Source organism: Schistocerca americana, chromosome X, assembly GCF_021461395.2.
Source record: "Schistocerca americana isolate TAMUIC-IGC-003095 chromosome X, iqSchAmer2.1, whole genome shotgun sequence".
Classification (NCBI taxonomy): domain Eukaryota; kingdom Metazoa; phylum Arthropoda; class Insecta; order Orthoptera; family Acrididae; genus Schistocerca; species Schistocerca americana.
In genome coordinates, this window is record NC_060130.1 from 682,973,136 (window position 1) to 683,000,016 (window position 26,881).

General features: G+C 39.9%; 1 protein-coding gene across 3 annotated transcripts in view; it reads left to right on the forward strand.

Annotated features, from left to right (window-relative positions):
• The window catches only part of LOC124555635 (spindle assembly abnormal protein 6 homolog), a 275,888-nt gene that overhangs the window by 214,413 nt on the left and 34,594 nt on the right, over positions 1-26,881 (forward strand). For all 3 annotated transcript variants that reach the window (XM_047129612.1, XM_047129613.1, XM_047129614.1), the window contains 2 exons: positions 1,510-1,717; positions 21,031-21,191. In XM_047129612.1, the coding sequence (XP_046985568.1) occupies positions 1,510-1,717; positions 21,031-21,191 (369 nt within the window). The remainder of the gene's footprint in view (positions 1-1,509; positions 1,718-21,030; positions 21,192-26,881) is intronic.

The following is a 26,881-nucleotide window of genomic DNA, read 5'->3' on the forward strand; positions in this document are numbered from 1 at the left end:
TATGTGAAATGATGAGCCATGCAAAAACCTGATCCAAAGGTAATTAAAGTTGCCATAGACTGGATCCCCCAAGCGAAGGATGGAAGATAGATTTACCAAATTGCTGATTAATATAGTAATGGTGTAGCAGTTAAGAGTAGCCCATTTAGTAGTACAAGCTAGTTTTACAAATTAAGAGTAAAGGTAATTACAGTAGAGACTGAGCCAGATCAAGATCCGAGGGACCGACTCTTCTTTGTGGTGGGGGGCAATGTAGTGTTGCTACCCAGTCTTTGCGCAAAAGTAATGAAAAGTACTGAGAAAGCTGCTGTAAAATGTAGCATTAGCAGCTGCAGGCCATTAGGCATCATTTTGGTGACATGTGGCTCACAATAACGGGCATACAAGGGGATTGTGAGACCAGGATAAGAGAACAAAACACTAAACTGCACTGCACAGTAGTAACCACATAGCAAGCGGGTCAGTGTCACAACACCAGGCACAGCCTCTTTTTTTATGGGTGACATGTCTAGGCAACAGGTTTTTGTGAAACAAATGTGCACCAGAAGCATATAAATAAGTATGAATCTTGATGCAAGGGCACTTCTCCTCACCAGAGACCAGCAGCACCAAAACACGAGAGCTACGCTGGCCACTGAGACAACTGGACATTGCCAGCAGCAGCCATGGGTTGAAGACCAGGCTGTGTCTGTGACCAGCACTAAGTTCTTTGAGGGACTTGGTGTCACAGCCCTGCCAGTCTGCCATCTGTGTTTGCTGATGTCGATGCTAAGTTCCTGAGGGGACTTGGTTCCTCAGCTGCTGTCCTACTCCTGTCACAGGACAGTGAGTTGAATCCTATGCACAGCCATCTCCATGCGCCGCCATGCTAGTGCTTGCAGAACAAGAGGTCGTCTGGACACCATGCCGCCGAGAGGAGTAGCACGCTACTGACAACAGTTGTGGTCTCCAGAGGCTACTGACCTACCATGGGCCTGCTTTCAGCATCATGGGGTGTCTGCGCAACATCCAAGCAAAAGCCACCACTCATAAGCCAGCGCTGGCCAGAGATGGCAGAGGAGGCGGTGTGCTTTCTTGCTGACTTGTGACACATCATGTATTGGAGTCAAATAAAGTCCTTCTTTACTGTCGGCGATGTTTCCACTGGACACTGTAGCTTACAACCACCACCACCACCACCACCACCACCACTACTCACCACTCTGACTTTCCAGTAGAGTCAAATTTTGGTAGTAAACAATCTGACATGACTATTTGATTATAAATTTTTAGCTGGGTTTGTTCATTATGTATTTCAGTTTGTACATATGGTGCACTAAATGTTAGAATTCTGGGGCTGCAAGTGATCTCCATTTGTATAACCAAGTATGAATTTTCTGCTTTCCATTTTAAGAAGGAAATTTTAACTTAATATTTCAGTGGCACCCAAACAGAAGTTATCACAATTTCCACTACAAATGAAAAGATGTCAATGTTTGTGTTAGTTTGATGAGATCCTTTGTTTTGCAGTGTGAGAAAGCTGCAGAGCTAATGAGCAGTCAGGAGAAGGCCTTGGAAGATATGAAGAAACTTTTGTCAGATTATCAAAAAGAGAAGGAAGATATTGTGAAAGAGAATAAATCTCTGACTGCAACTGTTAAGGAACTGAGAGAAACAATAGAAAGCATGAAAATGGAGTTAACTGAGAAGGATAACAACTTGAAAAGCTCAGAAAGTGGTGAGTTCAACCAGTATAGCTCTTATTAATCTGTTGGGGTATCCTTATGCATTTTACCATTTATTACTGTTTGGATTCTTATTTAGGATGATGGTGCTTCAAACCCCCACCCAGATTTAGATTCTTAGTATTGCCTTTGCAAGGTTGCACTGAATTTCCTTCCCCCTTCTGAACTTATGCACAGTCTCTAATGATTTTATCATTGAAGGGGGTGTTAAACCCTAATTTTCCTTCCTTCCTGCCTTTCTTCCTTCATGGAGTTAGAAACTGTGGTCATCTGCCTATGAGGGAAGTGTGGGTAGGAGGATACCTGCTCTCAGACGTGAGTAAACTAAACAAGAATTGCAGTTTCAAACTGTCCTTTCTGTTAGCTTTTAAGCATTGTGACTGACTACCCTCTAGTGAAGTGTCGCAGTGGTTAACACACAGTTCTCACATTCGGGAGGTGCATTTAAAATACCTGTTCAGCCAGTCAAATTTATGACTTCCATGGTTTCCCCAAATTGCTTGTGACATGACACAGTTGGTTCCTCTGAAAAGATCATAGTTGATTTCTTTTCCAAATCCAAACGTGAGCTCTGTTTCTGATGATCTCATCATCAATGAAATAGTAAATGTTAATTTTCCTTTCTTCCTTTTGATTTTCTGCATCTAACGTGGTCTGATGCTGTCAAGACAGCTGATACACAGCCACAGCCATGTGGTCTAAGGCGCCTTGCCATGGCTCGTGCGGCTACCCCCGTCAGGGGTTAGAGTCCTCCCTCGGGCATGGGTGTGTGTGGTGTCGTTAGCATAAGTTAGTTTAAGTTAGATTAAGTAGTGTGTAAGTCAAGGGACCAATGACATTAGCAGTTTGGTCCCAAAGGAATTTACCACAAGTTTCCAAATTGCTGATACACAGCTAGAGCTCTTATTCAGCAACCTTAAAACAAGCATGTGTTGTCTCATGAAATGTATTGCAACCACGTTCAGAGTTAAATAATTAAAAACTATTATCTATTAATTATGCATCTAATTTATAACCTATTACAACACTGGCTACACATATTGTACTGTTCTTGTCTCTTCTCTAGGTTCACGGTACATTTGTGGATATCTAAATGTACTTGGGCTTCAGGAATATTGTTTCATGCGACTTTATAACATTACACAATAGATTTTTAAATTAACTTTTGTCCTCCACTGGCCGTTACATTCACAATGGTCAACTGTTTACTATAAGGCTTGAATATATGAGACAGTCAGAAACTCTTGAATAATTTAATGTAAGTAGTGGATGCACTGAAGGACTTGATAAAATCATTAAAGGGTGCAACATTTAAGAAAAGCAGCATAAACCAGGTTCTTGGAAACCAATCTTCTATTGCCATCTATCGTGAGTCTAGTTTAATGCAGCTCTCCATCTCTGTTGCACCCCAGCTATCCTCTTCATTTCAGCGTAACTGTGCCATTCCGCAGCATTGCGGCAACAACTCGTGTCATATGCATCTAGGTGTTCTATAAGTTCATTTTATTATGTTCTTTATTAGACATTGTTTCTCATTGACTCATTGCCTCATTGTATTACTCATTGCCTTACTCATTTAATCCCTCTGATATTCAGCAGTCTCCTTTAACACTGAATTTCAAAGGCTTCTATGATTAAATCCCCCCCTCCCTCCCCCTTTCCCCACCTTCCCATTGTCTGTGCCTTGCATCACAATAATACAGAACTGTGCTCCAAACATAACTTTTCTTGAACTTTTTCTAGTCTCATGGTTTATTATTATTATTATTTATTTCCTTTCTCAGACATTATGTCTGGTTAAAAATGGGAAGTGATGCAGACCTTGATCAAGCGTGACTTCCTTTTAACTGTACGGTACATGTTACATTGCATTTAGGAACTTTCGGGTAATTGAACCTGTATCAATAATTACAGATTTCTGTAGTTGTATATATACATTTGGTTGTAGCTGTATTGTGTTGATGTACTGGTGGATATTGTGTGGTAATGCTCCTGTAGTTGGTAGTATAATTGGTATAATGTCAACTTTATCCTGATGCCACATGTCCTTGACTTCCTCAGCCAGTTGGATGTATTTTTCAATTTTTTGTTCTGTTTTCTTCTGTATATTTGTTGTATTGGGTATGGATATTTCGATTAGTTGTGTTAATTTCTTCTTTTTATTGGTGAGTATGATGTCAGGTTTGTTATGTGGTGTTATTTTATCTGTTATAATGGTTCTGTTCCAGTATAATTTGTATTCATCATTCTCCAGTACATTTTGTGGTGCATACTTGTATGTGGGAACGTGTTGTTTTATTAGTTTATGTTGTAAGGCAAGCTGTTGATGTATTATTTTTGCTACATTGTCATATCTTCTGGGGTATTCTGTATTTGCTCATATTGTACACCCGCTTGTGATGTGATCTACTGTTTCTATTTGTTGTTTGCAAAGTCTGCATTTATCTGTTGTGGTATTGGAATCCTTAATAATATGCTTGCTGTAATATCTGGTGTTTATTGTTTGATCCTGTATTGCAATCATGAATCCTTCTGTCTCACTGTATATATTGCCTTTTCTTAGCCATGTGTTGGATGTGTCTTGATCGATGTGTGGCTGTGTTAGATGATACGGGTGCTTGCCATGTAGTGTTTTCTTTTTCCAATTTACTTTCTTCATGTCTGTTGATGTTATGTGATCTAAAGGGTTGTAGAAGTGGTTATGAAATTGCAGTGGTGTAGCTGATGTATTTATATGAGTGATTGCTTTGTGTATTTTGCTAGTTTCTGCTCGTTCAATAAAGAATTTTCTTAAATTGTCTACCTGTCCATAATGTAGGTTTTTTATGTCGATAAATCCCCTTCCTCCTTCCTTTCTGCTTAATGTGAATCTTTCTGTTGCTGAATGTATGTGATGTATTCTATATTTGTGGCATTGTGATCATGTAAGTGTATTGAGTGCTTCTAGGTCTTTGTTACTCCATTTCACTACTCCAAATGAGTAGGTCAATATTGATATAGCATAAGTATTTATAGCTTTTGTCTTGTTTCTTGCTGTCAATTCTGTTTTCAGTATTTTTGTTAGTCTTTGTTTATATTTTTGTTTTAGTTCTTCTTTAATATTTGTATTATCTATTCCTATTTTTTGTCTGTATCTTAAATATTTATAGGCATCTGTTTTTTCCATCACTTCTATGCAGTCACTGTGGTTATCCAATATGTAACCTTCTTGTTTAGTGTGTTTTCCCTTGACTATGCCATTTTTCTTACATTTGTCTGTTCCAAAAGCCATATTTATATCATTGCTGAATACTCCTGTTATCTTTAGTAATTGGTTGAGTTGTTGATTTGTTGCTGCCAGTAGTTTTAGAACATCCATGTATAGCAAATGTGTGATTTTGTGTGGGTATGTTCCAGTAATATTGTATCCATAATTTGTATTATTTAGCATGTTGTGTAGTGGGTTCAGAGCAAGGCAGAACCGGAAAGGACTTAATGAGGCTCCTTGGTATATTCCACGCTTGATCTGTATTGGCTGTGATGTGATATTATTTGAGTTTGTTTGGATATTAAGTGTGGTTTTCCAATTTTTCATTACTATGTTTATGGACTGTATCAATTTAGGAACTACTTTGTATATTTCCAATATTTGTAGTAACCATGAGTGGGGTACACTATCAAAAGCTTGTTGGTAATGAATGTATGTGTAGTGTAGCGACCTTTGTTGAGTTTTAGCTTGATATGTCACCTCTGCATCTATTATCAGTTCCTCTTTACATCCTTGTGCTCCTTTGCGACAGCCTTTTTGTTCTTCATTTATAATTTTGTTCTGTGTTGTGTGTGTCATTTATTTCTGTGTAATGACTGAAGTTAATATTTTGTATATTGTTGGTAGGCATGTTATGGGGTGATATTTTGCTGGGTTTGCTGTGTCTGTCTGATCTTTAGGTTTCAGATAAGTTATTCCATGTGTAAGTGTGTCAGGGAATGTGTATGGGTCTGCAATGTAATTGTTAAATAATTTAGTTAGATGTGAATGTGTTGAGGTGAACTTCTTTAGCCAGAAATTTACTATTTTATCTTTTCCAGGGCTTCCAATTGTGTGTAGAATAATTGCTCGGGTGACTTCATGTTGCAAAATTATCACTTCAGGCATTTGTGGTATCATCTTGTATGTGTCTGTTTCTGCTTGTATCCACCGTGCATGCCTGTTATGTTGTACTGGGTTTGAGCATATGTTGCTCTAGAAGTGTTCCATGTCTGTTATGTTTGGTGGATTGTCTATTTTAATGAGTGTGTTATCTATTGCCTGGTAAAATGTCTTTTGGTTTGTGTTGAATGTTTGATTTTGTTTCCTTCTATTTTCACTTTTTTTTGTATCTTCTAAGTCGTTTGGCCAATGCTTGTAATTTCTGCTTCTTTTCATCTAATTGCTCTATCGCTTCTTGTTGTGAGATTTTACCTAATCTTTTTTTGTTATTATTATTATTATTATTATTATTATGTCTGATTGAAACCTGTTGGATCATGCAAGCTCTCCATGCAGCTCCCACTTTGTCCCTGCTGGGGTGGTGACCTCATTCGCTGGCAGTACTTCCCATCTGCCAATTTTTTGTCCTGCTGGTTCCAGCGTATGGTTTCAAGTTATTGTCTCAATTTTGTGAGTAAATATTGTTGTTGGGAGCCTGTGGCTATGCCTATAACATTTCAGTCTTCTTTTTCTGATGTATGCTGTGAGATGAAACTGTTTTTTGGGGTGTTTTTCAGGATTGTAGTCTGTATCCATTTTCTGTTCTTTTGGTGCTGAGTATCTCTCCTAGAATTTTGCATTCTACTTTCAGGGTATCCTCCAGATCACCTTTTCTGTGGAGCGTAAGCATTCTGCTAGCTTACAAGTTTCAGGCTAGATAACGATGTTGGAGTGTCTGTTTTTCATGTGTATGGAAATAAATTTTTTACTTTGAATGTAGATTTTTACCATTATCTCTTGTAAGTTTTTGCATCCAAGTTTCCTGTGCAGTTTTCTCTCCTTCTGTACGTTCAAGGGTTTTGCGTAAATACTTGATGCATGGGACTCACTTGATTTTTCCATACTTTGTGGTCAGTTTTTATGTAAGATGTTTTGAACAGATGTACTTAGTTTTTGGAAGGATATTTAGAGAAAAATTCTTTCTGCCCCTTCCTTGAGAGTTCACATTTATTCAGTGACTCGGCTGTGATAGCTCACCAAGACATTCGGTTATAATTTTAGGTATTCAAAGTAGTGTGGTTTGTCAATTGTTTTGGTTTTTAATTTCTTTTTCCTTACTCTTGCATTATTTTGTCCAAAACCAGATTAAAGAGGATAGGCGAAAGATTGTATTCCTGCCGTACACCATTTTGATTGGAAATGATTCTAATAAGTCACCCACAGATTTTACTTTGGAGGTTGAATTATGGAGTGTTTGTCTGATGGAAATTAGAGTTTTTGGGGTAGGTTCCTTTTCTTCAAAGATTCAAAGATGATAAAAAGGGATTGCCAATTGACTGAATCATATGCCTTCTTGAAGTCCGCAGAGAAGCATATGATCAGACTGTTCCTTTTTGTAGAAATCCTTTTTGCCTTGTATAGCTTTTCCCTTTATGTCTTTATTGCATCTTCATTGTTTATCTAATCTGCTTAAGAGTTGTGAAAATTTGTCATATCTTCAAGTCTCTTGTCCTAGTTTAACATTTAGCCATCCAGCATAGCCATCTGCTTCATCCACCATTACTTAAGTTTTCTTTTTCTTCATGTGCATTTTGTAGGTACCAGCTATCTCAAGTTCCATTTCATTGAGCATTTGACTCAGTTCCTACCCACTTTTGGCAAGCACTGCCGTATCATCAATGAACTATATTGTGTTGATTTTTTGGCTGTAACAAACTGCCACATTGAAACAGTCTTACGGCTCTTGCTGCCTCTTCTATAAGCAAATTAAATGTCAGTGGCTACAATTAGCAACCATGTGTGTAGTTTATACCACACCACCAAAGAATTGAAAAAGGTTATTCCAGTTCAACATCTACAGCTACATCTACCTTCCACATTATCAAAAGCTTTCTCCAAATTGACGAATGCAGTGTTTTTCCTTGCTTTTTCTTAAATCTGCTGTATTATTGAGTGCTGCACTAATTTTAGTTTTCACATGCCCCTGCTTCTCCGAAAATCAGACTGATCCTTTCATAATGCACTTTAAATTTTCCTTTCCACATTTTGATAAAGTACCTTTGTCAGTGAAGCTAAGAAACAAATCTCAAGTCCTACTTAAACTGGGACCGATTTCTAAGAACTGTGTTCTCTAAACTGATGACAGTGAAGTTCATAGAAGGCTTAACTGTGTAGAACATAAAAAAGACCTACAAGGGATTTTAGGTCCAACAAACAAATCTATCAGTAGTATTTGGTGTGATGAATAGCAGCTTCCTCGATGTGTAGAAAAATTATAAGTTGATGCAGATGGGTAGGACTAACAATCCTGTAATATTCGGGTTAGTGGTGTGCTGCTTGACACAATCATGTCGATTATCTAGGCATAATGTTGCAAAGCTGTACAAAATTGTGTGGATACATAAGGTTTGTTGCAGGGAAGGTGAATGGTTGAGGGATGGCTGACTTTTGTTTATTGCCAGAAATCTAGCAAAATGTATCTCGTCTATCATAGAGACCATGTGTAGAACACAAGTGTTATCCATTCTTGAATACTACTTGAATGTGTGAGATTCCCCACCAGGAAGGTGGATTAAAGGGAGACATTGAACCAAGTCCATGCACCGTACGGTGGCTTACGGAGTATGTATGTATGTAGATGTAGATTTAATGGGGACCAAACTAACATCACCCCATAAATATGTAGTGATGGATGTTAATTTCCTCTGAGAAATGCACGTAATTTCACTCCCAAGACATTAATAACATTAAAAACATCATAAAGGAAATACATCAAGCAGGATAGCAATTACATTAGAATTTCTAAATGCTATCAAAATTTGGTATACTGAAACGTGGGATGACCTAGCAGTTTATGAGGAGCAGTTGAGGGAAGTGACAGAATATGTGAAATAGAATAAATACTACGTTCAACTGCTAGACCTAAGTAGAACAAGCCAGATGTAATGTAATCCAAGAAAATTGGTCTTAACTCCCAGATATAGTGTTTAGTGGCAGTAATATAAATTACCACAAATGTGCAATACAAGCATAGTAATAAGTCTTACATAAAGGCAAGAATGAAAAAAAAAAAAAAAAAAAAAAAAACACCGTCCAAACAGACCTCAAATGCCCAATGGTACCGATCGGCGCCATGTCATCCTCTGCCCTTAGGTGTCAGTGGATGCAGATACAGAGGGGCATGTGGTCAGCACACTGCTCTCCGGCCATTATCAGTTTTCCTGACCAGTGCTGCTACTTCTAAATCAAGTAGCTCCTCAATTGGCCTCACAAGGGCACACCCTGCTTGCCATCAACACTTGCCAGACACGAGGAGTGACCCATCCAAGTGCTAGCCAAGCCCAGCAGCAGTTAACTTTGTTGATCTGATGGGAGCCAGTGATCCCAGTGCAGTGAGGCCATTGGCAAAAATGAATATTATCATTCAAATTCAAACATGTATCTCTAAATATTTGGATTTCATCTAAGTGTCTTATCTTTATATTGCCCATAGGTTAATTAGCTCAGCTTCTCGAAGCCTACCAATAAAATAACACTAGTTGCACCAAGGCATAAACCCCATCGTGAAGTGAATTTCAATGGCATATAAAATATTCATTCCATAAGACTAGAATAAAAATCAAGGCATTAGCACATTTTGCAATGGACAATGGGAAAGGGGGGGGGGGCTGAATTGAGCTAAAATTTATAGTCTCATAACACATTACAAATAAAAGTAGAATATACGTATAATGACAAAATGGTGTTGCTACCACAGTCATATAAATTTAGTTGAAATTTTATTCAATAGTATTGGCAGAAAAAGAAGTATATTCCCAAAATACAATGTACATTGCCATTAAATTAAAAATTTGTTAGGAATTAGGACATGAACATAACGAAGTGAATGGCAAACCATGTTCCATGTTTGGAATTAATGGAGTAAAAATTTAATTGAACACATCATAAATCTTGTTACATGGACTGTGAAAAAAATGCCGTTTGCTTTCCAACATAAGCAGCACCTACTCTCTCTCTCTCTCTCTCTCTCTCTCTCTCTCTCTCTCTCTCTCTCTCTCTGTGTGTGTGTGTGTGTGTGTGTGTGTGTGTGTGTGTGTGTGTGTGTGTGTGTGTGTGTGTGTGGTGGTTTTTATCTTCGAAAACTCTATGGTATTAAGGTGTATCATGCATCATTGTCGCTGCCGTCAAAGTCATCATTGTCATCGTCATCAACTACAACTCAACATTCACTGGTGGATAAAGCCCTACTCTAGAATTCCTCGTGTATTTCAGTTTTGAATTAAAAGTATCTGCATGTTTCTCTTGTGTGTTTTCTAATATCATTATTCCATCTTCCAGTTGGTCACCTTCTTGCTCTTTCCTTACCTCTTGAAATCTCCCAAAAACCTGGTTCGAATCCTGCCTCAGGCATGGATGTGTGTGATGTCCTTAGGTTAGTTAGGTTTAAGTAGTTCTAAGTTCTAGGGGACAGATGACTTAAGAAGTTAAGTCCCATAGTGCTCAGAGCCATCATCATCATCATCTACTCAAAATTTACTGATGGATAAAGCCCTACTCAAAAATTCCTCATGCACTCTGAGCAACTCTCCATTTTTGAATGGTTCTTGCATTAAAAGCCCTTGTCTCACTGTAATAGAGTGATACAGATAGCACACACTGGCTGTGAATTGTTTCACATAAATTGTAACTTTGCTGTAAAAAGTTCTGCTTAGGTCAACAAAAGCACTGCAGGAAAGTTCTACTGCATTGTTTATTTCCTTTCATGTCCATGTGGTCATTGTCTTAAACTGCTATAAATACGAAATATCATAAACTGGTTGTATGACTTCATTGTTAATTTGTACTACTTTCTATTTGATATGTTAATTATACATTTTTGTGTTATCATAATTGGTGTCCAGCACTATTTTCAAAATTTTCTATTAGTTTTTTCATTTGTTATTGGAGTTAACTTGAACTAATGGCAAACTGTACATTGTTAGCATAATGAAGGGTGTTCAGGCATATTTCATTAACACAAATTACTACCTAATTTCCCTAGTTTAAACATCTGAAAATGTGTGTTAGAGGTTTTGAGAATAGCTGTGGTGATACGGAATCTCCTTCTCTGCCTCTTCTGTAAATTCTGAAATTTCTCACAATAGTGATGTAGTGTAACAGAAGTTCTGTAGTATTGATGTACACAGAGTCAAACCTAACATGTAACACACATTTTATTTTGTGTGTGCATCGAGATACTGAAACAAGCTCTTGAAAAGATGACTACAGTGATATAACACTTGTTATACTGTATTGACGTTGAATTTTTTCATAGAAGTATCAGATCTGTTGTGCTGTAAGCATCACCAAAGGGGCTCTTGTGCCAGGCTTTTGTTATTACGTGTAACAAGAAGATACTGCTATGCTATTTGGATAAAATTTATTTTCTCTTGACCCTATTTTATGTGACATAAATACAAGCTCGTGTACATTTTTTGTAAATGCAACTACATGCAAATCAGAAAGCATTTGCAGAAACTATTTCAAATGTGTGTACCCCACATGGCATTGTTTATACTGTAAGAGCTGTTTCAGATTGCCTTGTCATTCAGTTTCAGCACTTTCCATGGATATTTATGAGAAAAGTTTCAACATCAACATTAACAATTGTTAAATCACTGTATTTGTATTTTCTAGAGCTTTTTTATGCCATTAAAAAAGTAAAGTGTTCCATTAACCATATTGGCTTCAATATTCAGTAAACTCAAGAGTTAAGAATGTTTCTGTTGCAGCAACATTTCGTGTCTCTCTGCATTCTATCATTTGTCAAAAACCTTGTTTCGATGTCTTGAACCATTCATGAAATAGGGTGGGTTTTACATCTTTTGTGAGTCACCTAGTCTATTACTCACTATACTGACATGGGTAGAGTCTGTGCTTTGTTTCTCAATAGCAGCTAATACAGATTTAGCCCTTAATCTTCTCCATTACTTCTGAAGGATAATTTTATTGATATGTCCATAGGTCATAAAGAATTGGTTTTGAAATGATACAGTCAACTTCTTGTTCTACATACATGCTCTGCAAGCCATCATACAGTTCATGGCTTAGGGTACCATGTACCACAGTACATCCCTTTTCCTGTTTCACTCGCAAATGGAGCAAGGGGAAAATGGCAGTTTATACGATTCCATACAAGCCTTTATTTCTCTTATCTGTGCGGTCATTATGTGAGCTGCACATTCGTGGCAGTGGGCTTGTTCTGCAGTTTTTCACAATTGTCTGTTCTCTAAACTTTCTCAGTAGTGTTTCATGAAAATAACATCTCCTTCCTTCCAGAGATCCCTACTTTAGTTAATGGGGCATTTCCTAAGTATGCATCGTGATAGAATCTACTGGTAACAAATCTACCAGCACATCTCTGAATTGCTGCAGTGTCCTCCTCCAATCTAACATGGTAGGGATCCCAAACATTGAAGCAATACTCAAGAATAAGTCACATTAATGTCACGTGTGTGGTCTCGTACATCCCTTTTCACCCTAGCCTGCATGCTCATGCGGGTTTAGATTTAAATTTAACTTGGCTCAACTGCATCACTTTTCTGTGTCCCTCCAGACTGCAATGATTGTGTGAGTTCCCAGCTTCTATTTGGCAGCAGTTTTGTGCCATATTGTGATCGCCAGAGTGCAACAGATTATTTCAAACTTTAATGAGAAGACATAGCCGTGCAACTCTGATGCACATACTATATATTTTCCTGCAGTTCATTAGTTGAAGGCAATTTCCACATTATTTTTAGCTGTGAATTTTTCATCTAACATATATAAGGTGTCCAAACAAATGCAGGAAGTGCCAATTGGATTTTATACATGTTTGTATTTTGAGTAGCATGATCATGCTATGATTTTCAGAACAAACTATCACTATGAGAATATAAAATATTTTTACGTAAGTTTATGGTTCGTAATATATGAAAATTGGTGCATTTCAAATAAAGTTTTAAAAAATTTTCTGTGAATTCTACCAGTAAATATAAGTTTACCATTCCCCTTCCCTACAATCGGCTTTATGTGCTCATCTCATTTCATGTTGCTTTGCATCATTTATGCTTAGAATTCAACAGACCTGACCAAGTCAAGCAGGAGATAACTAACATCGTGTTCAGACACTATAGGATTGTTTTTCCTACTCTTTTTTTCATTAACTTACATTTTCCTGCATTAACAAAAAGCTGTCGTGTGTAACACCAAATATAAATTCTGTGATCTTTTTCTACAGTCACTCAAAGATGACACTTTGCTGTACACTACAGAGTCATCAGCAAACAGTCACAGACAGCTGCTTCCTCTGTCCGTCAGATAGTTTATGGGTGTAGAGAACAAGCACTTATGCTTTCCTGGGGCAGTCCGGACAACACGTTTGTCTCCAATAAATGCTCACCATCTATGGAAATGTACTGGGTGCTATAACAGTAGGTCATCTGTTATCAAAATAACCACTTAACTGAACTGCTTTACTTGCTCATGCATGCCGCCCTTCCACCACTACGGTGTCCATATCCCCCCCCTTGTGTTTCCCTCACCCACGCATCAAGAGTTGCCAACAATAGTAACTAAACCATTAGCGCTATGTGGCAATCAACTAAACTTGTGATATAAATATAAAATGCCTAAATGTAAAGGTGTTGTCCTGTCTGAGAGAGCAATATGATCAGCTTAAAGGAGACCACTCACCAAAAAGAAGAAGTGTTGTCACTTCTTGTTGTGTTGAGTTGTCAATATGCGCACACCACATGCAAGAATGAAATGGCGCGCGCACACACACACACACACACACACACACACACACACACACAGAGACAGAGAGAGAGAGAGAGAGAGAGAGAGAGAGAGAGAACAGAACAGAACAGAGTGTATACGAACCGGGAGATCCGGGAAAAACCCTGGAATTTTTTCATCCGGGATAAAACCGGGAATTTTTTAGAATTCCGGGAATTTTTCATTGTTTTAATTTTCAGTTAAATTTTTGTAATTTTGACTGGTAAGAACCGTTACTCTAACAAAAGGATATTACTGTATCCCACTACTGCAGAGTAATACTTCAACAATAAAACATAAACGAGAAAAAAAGGAAAATAACTTAAATTGTAAAGGAAATGCGCCATATACAACAACGACACATAGTCCTCATGCAAGCGTCTGCCAACAGCAAATGTGTCAAAGGCTTTAGGAAGACTATGCAATACTCCATAACAACAAATTCTCTCCGATGTGTGTGAAGTCACTACTGTTTACATTTGATTCGTGTTAGCAGTTACGAGCGGACTCATGCGCATGCGCTGTTGAGTTGCGTTTGAGTAGTAGATTCTTCCCCTCCTGGCTACAGGAATGTGGCTGTTGGCTGTGCAAGCAGTCGCAGCAAGCAGCTGGATGCTACCGGGAAAAGGAGGTGCCAAATTCATATTCTCGAGGGGGAAAAAAAACCTTGTTTCACAAAGCACCTAGCATCCAACGCACATTGATTTATATGATTTTGAAACGCATCCCTGTTGGTTTTTGAACATGTTTGAACACGTTTTAAGTTCACTGAATGAATCATAAGTTGATTTTTGAATGCGTGCATAGTGTACATGATGTGTCTACCAGGGGAATCCCTGTTGCATCTAGAAATAAACTTTCCGCAGACAAAAGGGGATGAGGCTATACCAGCTGAGCGGAGTAATGCCGAACGGATGAATGGCAATTGCTGTCGTATTATGTGGTTGATTGGGTTTCCGAATGATCAGCGTTGTTATAATTACTAGCGAAATCCATAGATTCAGTCTACTAGAATGGAAATAAACGGCTACAGGAATAACAAATGAGGAAGATTACGTATTATCTTCTCATTGTATCGAAGAAAATGAAATTTTGACAGAAAATTTTTGGCCAGATCGCTACACTATTAAGGAACAGTTGTACAGTCCCCGGCTAGCAGCCCCTTAAGTTCTATTTTGGAGGTAACGTAGAAAAAGTTTTGTACGAATATGTAACAACTACTAACTGCAGAATAATCGCGGGGTAACTAAACTGGTGATTCTGGCCGGGTTACTGAAATTAACCGGCGAACAAATTTTGACAATGGCAGGAATAGCTACAGAATTGGTGATGACAAGATTATTAGAACGAGGAAGCAGAAGAAACGGGGAGATCACACAAATTATGGAAGAATAAGAAGATTCCAAATTTATATAAAAATTTTGTAATACTACTATTCGATCTCGTGCTTGAGAAACTGGTGCGTATGAATGAAATGTGAAACTATTTCCTAACATAAAGCTTTTTGTTTGTCGTAGGCCTAATAGGCATTTGACATCGGTACTTCGTGAATTATATTCTGTCGTGTTATAAAAGTGACCATTTGTGCCAAAACAGTCTCGCTTATTTGGTGTGTGTTACAAAACTGCTGCAATATTAGAAAGGCCTATTTTGTTTTATCTAGCATTGTGACAGAATAGATGTAATCAGATCGAGAAACCACACCAGTCGTGGGTGTTATTTGTATTAACAGCGTTTTCAGTATTAGATAACGAAATTTCAATTTATCATGTAGCAAAACGTTTGACGAACTTTGGTGAGGTGATAGATTCTTGCGCAGAAAGAAAAGTACGCCATGTAAAGCTGTAGCAAGATTGGACAGAAAAAAAATGCTAGGAGGTAAAGACTGAAGAAATGTGTACTTTCTTGCTTGTCTCTTGTCTATATTGGTTTTATGCATCCTATATTTAATTTTTGTCACACATAACAGCAAGTTATTAGCTAATAGACAATAAAGGGTGCAAATTTTTTGAAGAGTTCTTGTTCTCCCGATTACATATAATCCCATCCGCTATTAATGGCGAGTTAAAAAAATAAAAAAGAGAGGCAGGCTGTCAAAGCGGCCAACTGGGAGCAGGAGAGGCACCACAGGACATTTCAATTTCCACTGTCCTGAATATAGTTTGATGGCATCGCTTACAAAATATACACGTTTCAATTACACAGAGCAAAATACGGTGACGTGCGATAGAAGAATGCTGTATAAAGAGGCATGGCACTGCACTTTGGCACACTTAAGACCAAATAACATGTATTTTCTCGAACACACATGTTTTATGTTTCAAAATTTTCAGAATGATGTGCCCTACAAGATGCACATATTTTTGAAAACTCTATTTTTTTTTTAGTATTGACCCGGTTTGCAAATATCGTAGATCCCGTGGCTGATGGGCAGAGCAGCCCGAGTTATGGTGGGTAGTCTCCACGTGACCCGTGTTTACGTTTAGTGATTTTGCTGTTTCCCCTTCCTTTACTCTCTCGCAAATGAAACAAAATGCATATCTGTGCCCAGGAGGTATCAGGTGAATTAAAATACATTCACATAATTACGGAAGGCTAAAATACGTTATTAGTTTCAGATTTTATTTTATTTCCACCTTTCTGACAGTCAAGCATTAATCGCCTTGCAGAACAATGAAGTTATTTTTGTGTGTTTGCTGAAGAAATTTGGCTTTTATTAACCTTTTTCGCAGAGACAATCAATGTATTTGAAGCTAAAATTTTAATTCCACAGTACTGGCTAGTTTCAACTGTTCGTTGCGTTTCAAGTGCACGTTTTCATCTTCTAGCACGTATGGCATTACACCATAATAAAAAACCAAACATGATGTAATACAGTACTGGTGCTCCAAGAAAATTTACATCCCAAAAACCACACTGAAAAGCTTAATATCAGGTTGAGGTCTACTTCATTGGGAATCTGGACATACGAATGTGTACTTTAAGTTGCAGTTTAAATGTGCACATTTTAGTATGGTTCACGAAATTCTGATGCTCTTGGAGAACCCTGTGATGTCTTGCTGCTTTACATAATGTAAGATCTTTTAATGTTTTACATGTACGTACGTACGGGCTTCCTACGTCATGGTAGCTGTGCAAGCGCGGTGTCACCTGTTACCCGGCGCTCTCTGGCAACTGCTGAAACTAACCTATTTCTAACATGTTGAGGAAAAATATTGCGAATGCTGGTTTGAAAAGTGTTACTTTCAAAGTAAATATACTTAAACGTAAATTGGACTATGCGCGAGAATGTACCATGAATTTCTTAAATCACAGAGCGTTTGACTCTCATTTAAAAATCAAATCTTTGATGACGACACATTTAGAAGAATTTCGAACCCTGAAGATCAGACATTTATGTCATTATTAAAAATTTTACTCGCACATTTGTGGGATATATCTTAAAGTGTAACACGCGCAAGAAAGTCAACATTATATGCGAAAGATTAGCTTCTCTTGCAGATTATTAACCTTAGAGACCAATATTATATGTTAAAGCTTTGCTTTTCTTGTAGCAACACTGTGTATATTGATTTAAACCATTAACTTGTGTGTTACCGCTACTTAACAATGATGTTGCTGTTGGCTGACTACATCACGCGTCCTATGCTCTAAATATTCACTGTCATCGGCTGGCGAGATCATGTGACATGAGCTATGACTGGCTTACAAAAACGCATCGCAATCTCGATTTCAGTGATTCGGAAAGTAACATGCGGTGTTTGGTGGAATTCCAATGTATACTTTCGTAATACGAAAATACGCAGCGTACATGTTGCTGCACATCAAAGATATTTCCAAAACGTGTCTTTTTCCCTGAGTTTCGTTTTCTTAAGTGCCGGGAAATAAACTGTCACTTAAGACGGAAAAAGTGTGTTTTTACTCAGGAGAAAGTGTATTTTTAACCGGGAAATCTGGAAGGTTTGGCTAGCATGAAGACAAGCAGTAGAAACCCTCACCATATGCAGGTGGGTATTATCTTACTGAAATGTAAGCCCATGATGGCTTGCCATGAAGGGCAACAAAACGGGGTGTAGAATATCATTGATGTACTGCTATGCTGCAAGGGTGCCGCGGATGACAACCAAAATGAAATGAAATCTCACCCCAGACAATCACTCCTGGTTGTCAGTCTGTATGGCAGGTGACAGTCAGGTTGGTGTCCCACCACTGTCAGGAGCATCTCCAGACATATCGTTGCTGGTCATTGCATCTTTGCTGGTCATTGCCACCTGGAACTGTATTGACTGGAGTAAAATTGTTTTCAGTGATGAGTCCCAATGATGAGCAAAGACATGTCTGGAGATGCCCCAGATAGTGGTGGGATATGTGGTGGTCTCGGGTGACATTTAGTTTCATAACAGAACACCCATCCAGCAAAGCAGTACGTCGACAATACAGTTCTATACCCATTTTGTTGCCCTTCAAGGCAAGCCAACTTGGGCCTACATTTCAGCAAGATAATGCCTGCTCGCACATGGTGAGAGTTTCTACTGCTTGTCTCCCCACTAGCCAAACCCTATCTTGGCCAGCAAGGTAGTCATATCTTTCCCCAGCTGAGAACATTTGGAGCATTCTGGGCAGAGCCCTCCAACCATCTTGGGATTTTGATGACGTAGTGCATCAATTGGACAGAATTTGGCATGAGATCCCTCAGGAGGACATGCAACAACTCTGCCAATCAACACATTACATCCCCCATAGACATCTTGCAAGGTGGTAACACTGGAGCAACTTCAGGAAGAAATAATACTGGTGCACGAAGAAGCCTCCACCATACATCTTGAGATGGTTTGCAGAATACAGATGTAAAACTATATAACAAATGACAATTTTAAATCTTCACTTAATTTTCCCTCAATTTTCCCTCAATTTTTTGGAATAATTTATTTATTTTAACCTCGTTTATACACTGAGGTGACAAAAGTCATGGGATAGCGATATGCAGAAATACAGATGGCAGTAGTATCACATACACAAGGTATAAAAGGGCAGTGAGCTGGCAGAGCTGTCATTTGTGCTCAGGTGATTCATGTGAAAAGGTTTATCACATGATTATGGCCGCACGAAAGGAATTAACAGACTTTGAATGCGGAATGTTAGTTGTAGCTAGACACAAGGGCATTCCATTTTAGAAATTGTTGTGGAATACAATATTATGAAATCCATAGTGGTAAGAGAGTGGCAAGAATATAAAATTTCAGACGTTACCTCTCACCACAGACCATGCAGAGGCCGACGGCCTTCACTTCATGATTGAGAGCAGCAGCATTTGCATGAAGTAAAGCAGAAATCAATGTGGAATGTACAATGAATTTATCCGTTAGGGCATTGTCGTGAGATTTGGCATTAATAGGCTATGGCAGCAGAAAATGGTGCAAGTACCTTTGCTAACAGCAAAACGTCGACTACAGTGCCTCTCCTAATGTTGCTACCATTTCATTTGGACACTGAATGACTGGAAAACAGTGGCCTGATCAGATGAGTCTCCACTTCAGGTTGGTAAAAGCTGATGGTGGTGCTAGTGTGACGCAGACCCTACGAAGCCATGGACCCAAGTTTTGAACAACACACTGTGCAAGTTGGTGGTGGCTCCATAATGGTATGGGCTGTGTTTACTTGGAATGGATGGGCCCCTCTGGTCAAGCTGAATTTATCGTTGACTGGAAAAGGATGTGTTCATCTATTTGGAGGCCACTTCCAACTAGTCATGGAGTTCATTTTTATGGATGACTATTTGGCATCTCACTGGGCCACAACTGTTTGCGATTGGTTTGAAGAACATTCTGGGCAATTTGAGCAAATCATTTGGCCACCCAGATCGCCTGATATCAATGGCATTGAACATTTATGGAACATAATCGGGAGGTCAGTTCGTGCACAAAATCCTGCAGCAGCAACACTTTCACAACTATGGATGGCTATAAAGGTAGCATGGCTCAATATTTCTGCAGAGACTTCCAGTGACTTATTGAGTCCATACCGTGTCAAGTTGCTGCATTACGCTGGGTAAAAGGAGATCTGACAAAATTTTTAGGAGCTATCCCACGACTTCTGTCACTTCAGTGTATCTTCTCATGTATCAGGCTCAAAATTTTTACTTTTATTGATGTTGTATCATAATGATGCAGTGAAGTCTAAATAACTCCATGAAAAAGCTGCTGCCTTCACACCTGTGACTACAGGTGTACTCTAAGGAATAGCAGTACCCCTTCCAATTATTCTACCATCAACCCAGCCAGTTTCCGCTGGTGTTTCCTACTCAGCTGCAACCAGTGATTTGTAAAAACTAATGAAACATGAATATACTGCCTAAAATAAAAAGCCATTTGGTAGTGAACTACATTCATGTTGATCTTATGTATCCAGTTAACCCACCTCCATACTCTATATCATCAACCTGCACCAGGACTGAGCCCCATCTCCTCCACTACCAAGACTCCACCACTTGCTGCCTCCCCCTCCCCCCTCCCCTCTCCTACCTCCTTGCAGTCACTTACTTTCCCCTGTGCTTGTGCACTTGGCCACTACCATCCCTTCAAACTCCAATTCTGAACCTGGGCACTTATTCTGTCTTTCCCTTGCTTCAAATGTGTCCATTTACTGCCCTCTAATTTCCAGCAATTTAGGGAAAGACTCAGAACAGTATGATTTGTGTCAGATATGACAGTTGATGCTTGTTCTTCGTCTCCTTCTCCTTCTTCTGAGGTTGTGGCAAACTTGTCACATGTACCTTGCCAGTGGCCTGCTAAAGGCAATAATTTTCTGTCCTGGTGGGTGGCTCAATAATTCATAACTTGTCTGTGCAGTCTTCATTATACTGATTCCCAAACACAGTTGTTACCTCACTTTTCTGGACCTAGAATTTGATGAGGAACCATGATTGTGTGGTATTACTTAGGATTATTCTGGTTTTTTCATCAGTACTGCTTTGTGCTCATGTCACTTGCAGTTGTAACTTGCTCTCTCTAATGTGTTGTTGGCCATCTACTTAGCATCACTCCTGGTTTCTATATGCTATGTCGATGGCTGTGATTTGCTTAGTTTGCATTTGGTTATGACACAGTCCTCCCCACCCCTGTTCTTAAGAACCTGCCATTTGCATTTTCCCACTTCCCAGGACCTGGCTACTTCACAGCCCCCCCCCCCCCCCCTTTTGACCTCCCATCTCCACTCCAGGCACTATCCATTCCTTCCCTACTTACCCCCTTGTTTCCCAGGATTCAGCCCCATATACATTTTCATATTTGTGTTTTTGTTATTTTGCCATTTTAATAGTGTAATTTTCTTCGTATGTTGCAGTGATTTCGTATTTGACGAAGCAGGTGAAGAATACAAAGCTATCTGATCCCAACACAGGACTTCATATGACAAGCAGTGCAGCTCTGAAACAAAGTAGGCTACCGCTGAGCCACCAGCATTCATATGTGCCTACACCCTCTTCATCCGACATACTTTCTCTGGTCAGTTTCGGAAACGTTCGGTTTTCAGCAGTACAGTTCTGCATAGTTGTAGAATGTCAATATATTGTTGTAAATAGAAAAATCATAGAAACAGGGATTAAGCATCTGTCCTTAATCAAATAACAGTAGGAAGCAAACTTCACAAATTTAGTCATACTTTAGTTTTTTACATTGCTCCTGCCATAGAGAGAGAGAGAGAGAGAGATATGTGCTGAACATGAAGTTTTAGAATTTCCATATACCTTAGTTTTCTTGTTAGCTCAATTTCTATACTTGTAAAATATACTAGTGAATCTGGCAGTGCTTCGCAATTGCTAAATATGTATGGGAATTGGATATGCATCCTAATCTCTTTCTTCTCCCTCTTTGTCAGTCTGCTGTTCATGCCTCCTCTCTCTGCCAGTCTCTTGCTCCTGCCCCTGACCCCTCTCTCTGCCCATCTACTTCTCTCTCTCTCTCTCTCTCTCTCTCTCTCTCTCTCCCCCCCCCCCCCTCCCTCCCTCCCCCCCCCCCTTCCCCTTTCCCTCCAGTTCATCCTTTCACCTCTCTCTGCCGATCTGCTCTTCCTCCCTATCTCTGACCTTGAGCCTTGTTTATTGTTATTGCAAATTCAGATTCGATAATAGTATTTTAATCATAAGTAGAGACACCATAAATACAACTTTCCTGTTTTCTGTGAAAACAGACTGCAAGGAAGAAAAGACATCAGCACATTGTTGTGTGTATTTGAGAGAAATAATTTGTCTAATCATTTAAATGCCGCGCTGTTGTAGTTAAAACTCACAGCACAACAAAGCATTTTCTTTCTCCCAGTCAGGTACTTTTTGAGATTTTTGTTAACAATGTGAAACAAGAACCTGTCTTTGTATAGCATATAGGTTTCTTTTGTTTGTAATCTATGTACAGCTATTACAAATAGTACAGAATAATTATGATATCCAACCTAACTTGTGGCAGCATCCTGGCACAAAGCCATCTTGTGACATCTCATTTCGAGATGTATTAGCAGTATACTCTATCTGACCCTCAAACAATTGTCTGTGATGCATAATTGATGGGGAGTAATGCTCACAACATCCTGAGTATTCGAAAAATTACACATGATTGGGCTGAGCTGCATGCTTATAACAAGACATATTGACTGTTCTTGTATCAACATAGGTATGTAAAAATATGTGCAATCTAGGTATGTAAAAATATGTGCAATCTAGATATGTAAAATATGTGCAATCTAGAAGCTGTAGTATTGATTTGTCAAAGATGAGATCCTGCACAGCCTCATGGAAAACACGCAGTAGAAGCATTTTCAGCAATGGTAGGAATGAACAGAGTTGTATGGACTCAAATGGGTCCTATTTTGAAGGTGAATACCACTACTTCTATATATTTGGGGACTATTTCAAAGCTGCCATATCGGCCTCATGTGTTTTGGGTCAGGCCATATACATCGCATCTCCAAGTGGAGCATGAGAACATGTCTTTGGCAAATTACTCTTCCAAACATCTGAGTTGATTTATGTGAACGAAACTTTTCACAGCATAAGGATAAAGTTCAAAGTACAAAAAACAGTTGCATACAAATACTTTACGACAAATGATTCTTTGTACGTTACTGACAGTGCAGTTAGCCTTCTGCTGCCGAGCAGTGTGTCATCAGTGCGCAAGTAGCTTATTTAGCGTTCATATAAGCGTAGTAGTCAAGTTGAAAATTTGTTTGAGTGTTCTTAGCGCTCTTGTTCAGTTAAATCCATCAAATGATTTTCGTATTTAGCAGGGGCAGATTTGCATTTTAATATCTGTGACGTGTAAAGTTGCGTAGTCGTCTGTCCTTTGTTTATTTCTTTCAAATAGTTTTCGTGTGTTACTGACAGTACAGTTACCTTCTGCCGCCGAGCAGTGTACAAGTAGCATCATTACTGCATTTACTGGGCAAGCTTGTATTTTAATACTGTTTAAATGTTGTGTCGAATTGTTTGTGCTCTCTGTAGATTAGTTCAGACGTTCTTTGCAAAACAGTATTTAGCATGGATAGGGACTGCGACTGCTGTGTTCGGATGCGGGCTGAGTTGGCATCCCTTTGCTCCCAGCTTCAGGCAGTGTTGGCTTCGGTCACACAGCTTGAGACTGTTCCCAATGGTCATCACTGTGGGAGTCCGGATGCGGGGTTTGTCGGGGGACAGTCAGCTCGTCCCACGCATCCCCCAATCGGACTACCGCTGTGGCTGCCCGGGATACTGCCTGCATTGAGGCTGACCCCTCACCCGTGGTAGAGTGGGAGGTCGTCTCGAGGTGTGGCAGGGGGCGGAAGACATTCCGGAGGGCTGAACGGAAGGTCTCTCCAGTTTGTCTGATGAACCGGTTTGAGGCTCTGTCTTCGGCTGATACTGATCTTCGGCCGGACATGGCTGCTTGTCCTGTTCCAGAGGTTGCCCCTCAGTCTGCAAGATCTGGGTGGCCACAGAGGGTGAGCTTACTGGTAGTTGGTACCTCCAACATCAGGTGCGTAATGGGGCCCCTTAGGGATGTGGCTGCAAGAGAGGGGAAGAAAACCAATGTTCACTCGGTGTGCATACCGGGGGGAGTCATTACAGGTGTGGAAATGGTCCTTCCAGATGCCGTGAAGGGTACAGGGTGCACCCATCTGCAGGTGGTCGCTCATGTCGGCACCAGTGATGTGTGTTGCTATGGATCGGAGGAAATCCTCTCTGGCTTATGGCAGCTATCTGATTTGGTGAAGAGTGCCAGGCTCGCTAGCAGGATGAAAGCAGAGCTCACCATCTGCAGCATCGTCGACAGGACTGACTGTGGACCTTTGGTACAGAGCCGAGTGGAAGGTCTGAATCAGAGGCTGAGACGGTTCTGCGACCGTGTGGGCTGCAGATTCCTCGACTTGCGCCACAGGGTGGTGGGGTTTCGGGTTCCTCTGGATAGGTCAGGAGTCCACTACACACAGCAGGCGACTACACGGGTAATAGGGGTTGTGTGGCGTGGACTGGGCGGTTTTTTAAGGTTAGATGGCCTTGGGGAAGTACAGAAAGGGCGACAGCCTCACAGGGTGCGGGGCAAAGTCAGGACATCTGGGGACCAAGCAGCAATCGGTATTGTAATTGTATACTGTCGAAGCTGCGTTGGTAAAGTACCGGAACTTCAAGCACTGATAGAAAGCACCGAAGCTGAAATCGTTATAGGTACGGAAAGCTGGCTGAAGCCAGAGATAAATTCTGCCGAAATTTTTACAAAGGCACAGACAGTGTGTAGAAAGGATAGATTGCATGCAACCGGTGGTGGCGTGTTTGTCGCTGTTAGTAGTAGTTTATCCTGTAGTGAAGTAGAAGTGGATAGTTCCTGTGAATTGTTATGGGTGGAGTTTATGCTCAACATCTGAGCTAGGTTAATAATTGGCTCCTTTTACCGACCTCCTGTCTCAGCAGCATTAGTGGCAGAACAACTGAGAGAAAATCTGGAATACATTTCACCTAAATTTCCTCAGCATGTTATAGTCTGAGGTGGAGATTTCAATTTACCAGATATAGACTGGGACACTCAGATGTTTAGGATGGGTGGTAGGGACAGAGCATCGAGTGACATTATACTGAGTGCACTATTCGAAAATTATCTCGAGGAATTAAACAGAGAACCGACTCGTGGAGATACCATCTTGGACCTACTGATAACAAACAGACCTGAACTTTTCAACTCTGTAAGCGCAGAACAGGGAATCAGTGATCATAAGGCCGTTGCAGCATCCCCGAAAATGGAAGTAAATAGGAATATAAAAAAAGGGAGGAAGGTTTATCTGTATAGCAAGAGTAATAGGAGGCAGATTTCAGACTACCTAACAGAGCAAAACGAAAATTTCTGTTCCGACACTGGCAATGTTGAGTGTTTCTGAAAAAAGTTCAAGGCAATCGTAAAATGCGTTTTAGACAGGGACGTGCCGAATAAAACTGTGAGGGATGGGAAAAACCCACGGTGGTTCAACAACAAAGTTAGGAAACTACTGCGAAAGCAAACAGAGCTTCACTGCAAATTTAAATGCAGCCAAAACCTCTCAGACAAACAGAAGCTAAACGATGTCAAAGTTAGCGTAAGGAGGGCTGCGCGTGAAGCATTCAGTGAATTCAAAAGTAAAATTCTATGTACCAACTTGACAGAAAATCCTAGGAAGTTCTGGTCTTACATTAAATCAGTAAGTGAATCGAAACAGCATATCCAGACACTCTGGGATGATAATGGCATTGAAACAGGATGACACGCATAAAGCTGAAATACTAAACACCTTTTTCCAAAGCTGTTTCACAGAGGAAGACCGCACTGCAGTTCCTTCTCTAAACCCTCGCACGAACGAAAAGATGGCTGACATCGAAAGAAGTGTCCAATGAATAGAAAAGCAACTGAAATCACTCAACAGAGGAAAGTCCACTGAACCTGAAGGGATACCAATTCGATTCTACACAGAGTACACAAAAGAACTTGCCCCCTTCTAACAGCCGTGTACCGCAAGTCTCTAGAGGAACAGAAGGTTTCAAATGACTGGAAAAGAGCACAGGTAGTTCCAGTTTTCAAGCAGGGTCGTCGAGCAGATGCGCAAAACTATAGGCCTCGATCTGTTGTAGAATTTTTAGAACATGTTTTTTGCTTCCGTATCATGTCATTTTTGGAAACCCAGAATCTACTCTGTAGGAATCAACATGTATTCCATAAACAGCAATCGTGTGAGACCCAACTCGCTTTATTTGTTCATGAGACCCAGAAAATAATTAGATACAGGCTCCCAGGTAGATGCCATTATCCTTGCCTTCTGGAAGGTGTTCGATACAGTTCCGCACTGTCGCCTGATAATCAAAGTAAGAGCCTACGGATTATCAGACCAGCTGTGTGGCTGGATTGAAGAGTTTTTAGCAAACAGAACACAGCATGTTGTTCTCAATGGATAGACGTCTACAGACGTTAAAGTAACCTCTGGCGTGCCACAGGGGAGTGTTACGGGACCATTGCTTTTTACAATATATACAAATGACCTAGTAGATAGTGTCGGAAGTTCCATGCGGCTTTTTGCGAATGATGCTGTAGTATACAGAGAAGTTGCAGCAGTAGAAAATTGCAGCGAAATGCAGGAAGATCTGCAGCGAATAAACACTTGGTGCAGGGAGTGGCAACTGACCCTTAACATAGACAAACGTAATGTATTGTGAATACATAGAAAGAAGGATCCTTTATTTATGATTATATGATAGCGGAACAAACACTGGTAGCAGTTACTTCTGTAAAATATCTGGGAGTATGCATACAGAACGATTTGAAGTGGAATGATCATATAAAATTAATTGTTGGTAAGGTGGGTGCCAGGTTGAGATTCATTGGGAGAGTCCTTAGAAAATGTAAACCATCAACAAAGTAGGTGGCGTACAAATCACTCGTTCGACCTATACTAGAGTATTGCTCATCAGTTTGGGATCCGTACCAGGTCGGGTTGACAGAGGAGATAGAGAAGATCCAAAGAAGAGCGGCGCATTTCGTCACAGGGTTATTTGGTAAGCATGATAGCGCTACGGAGATGTTTAGCAAACTCAAGTGGCAGACTCTGCAAGAGAGGTGCTCTGCATCCCGGTGTTGGTTGCTGTCCAGGTTTCGAGAGGGTGCGTTTCTGAATGAGGTATCAAATATATTGCTTCCCCCTACTTGTACCT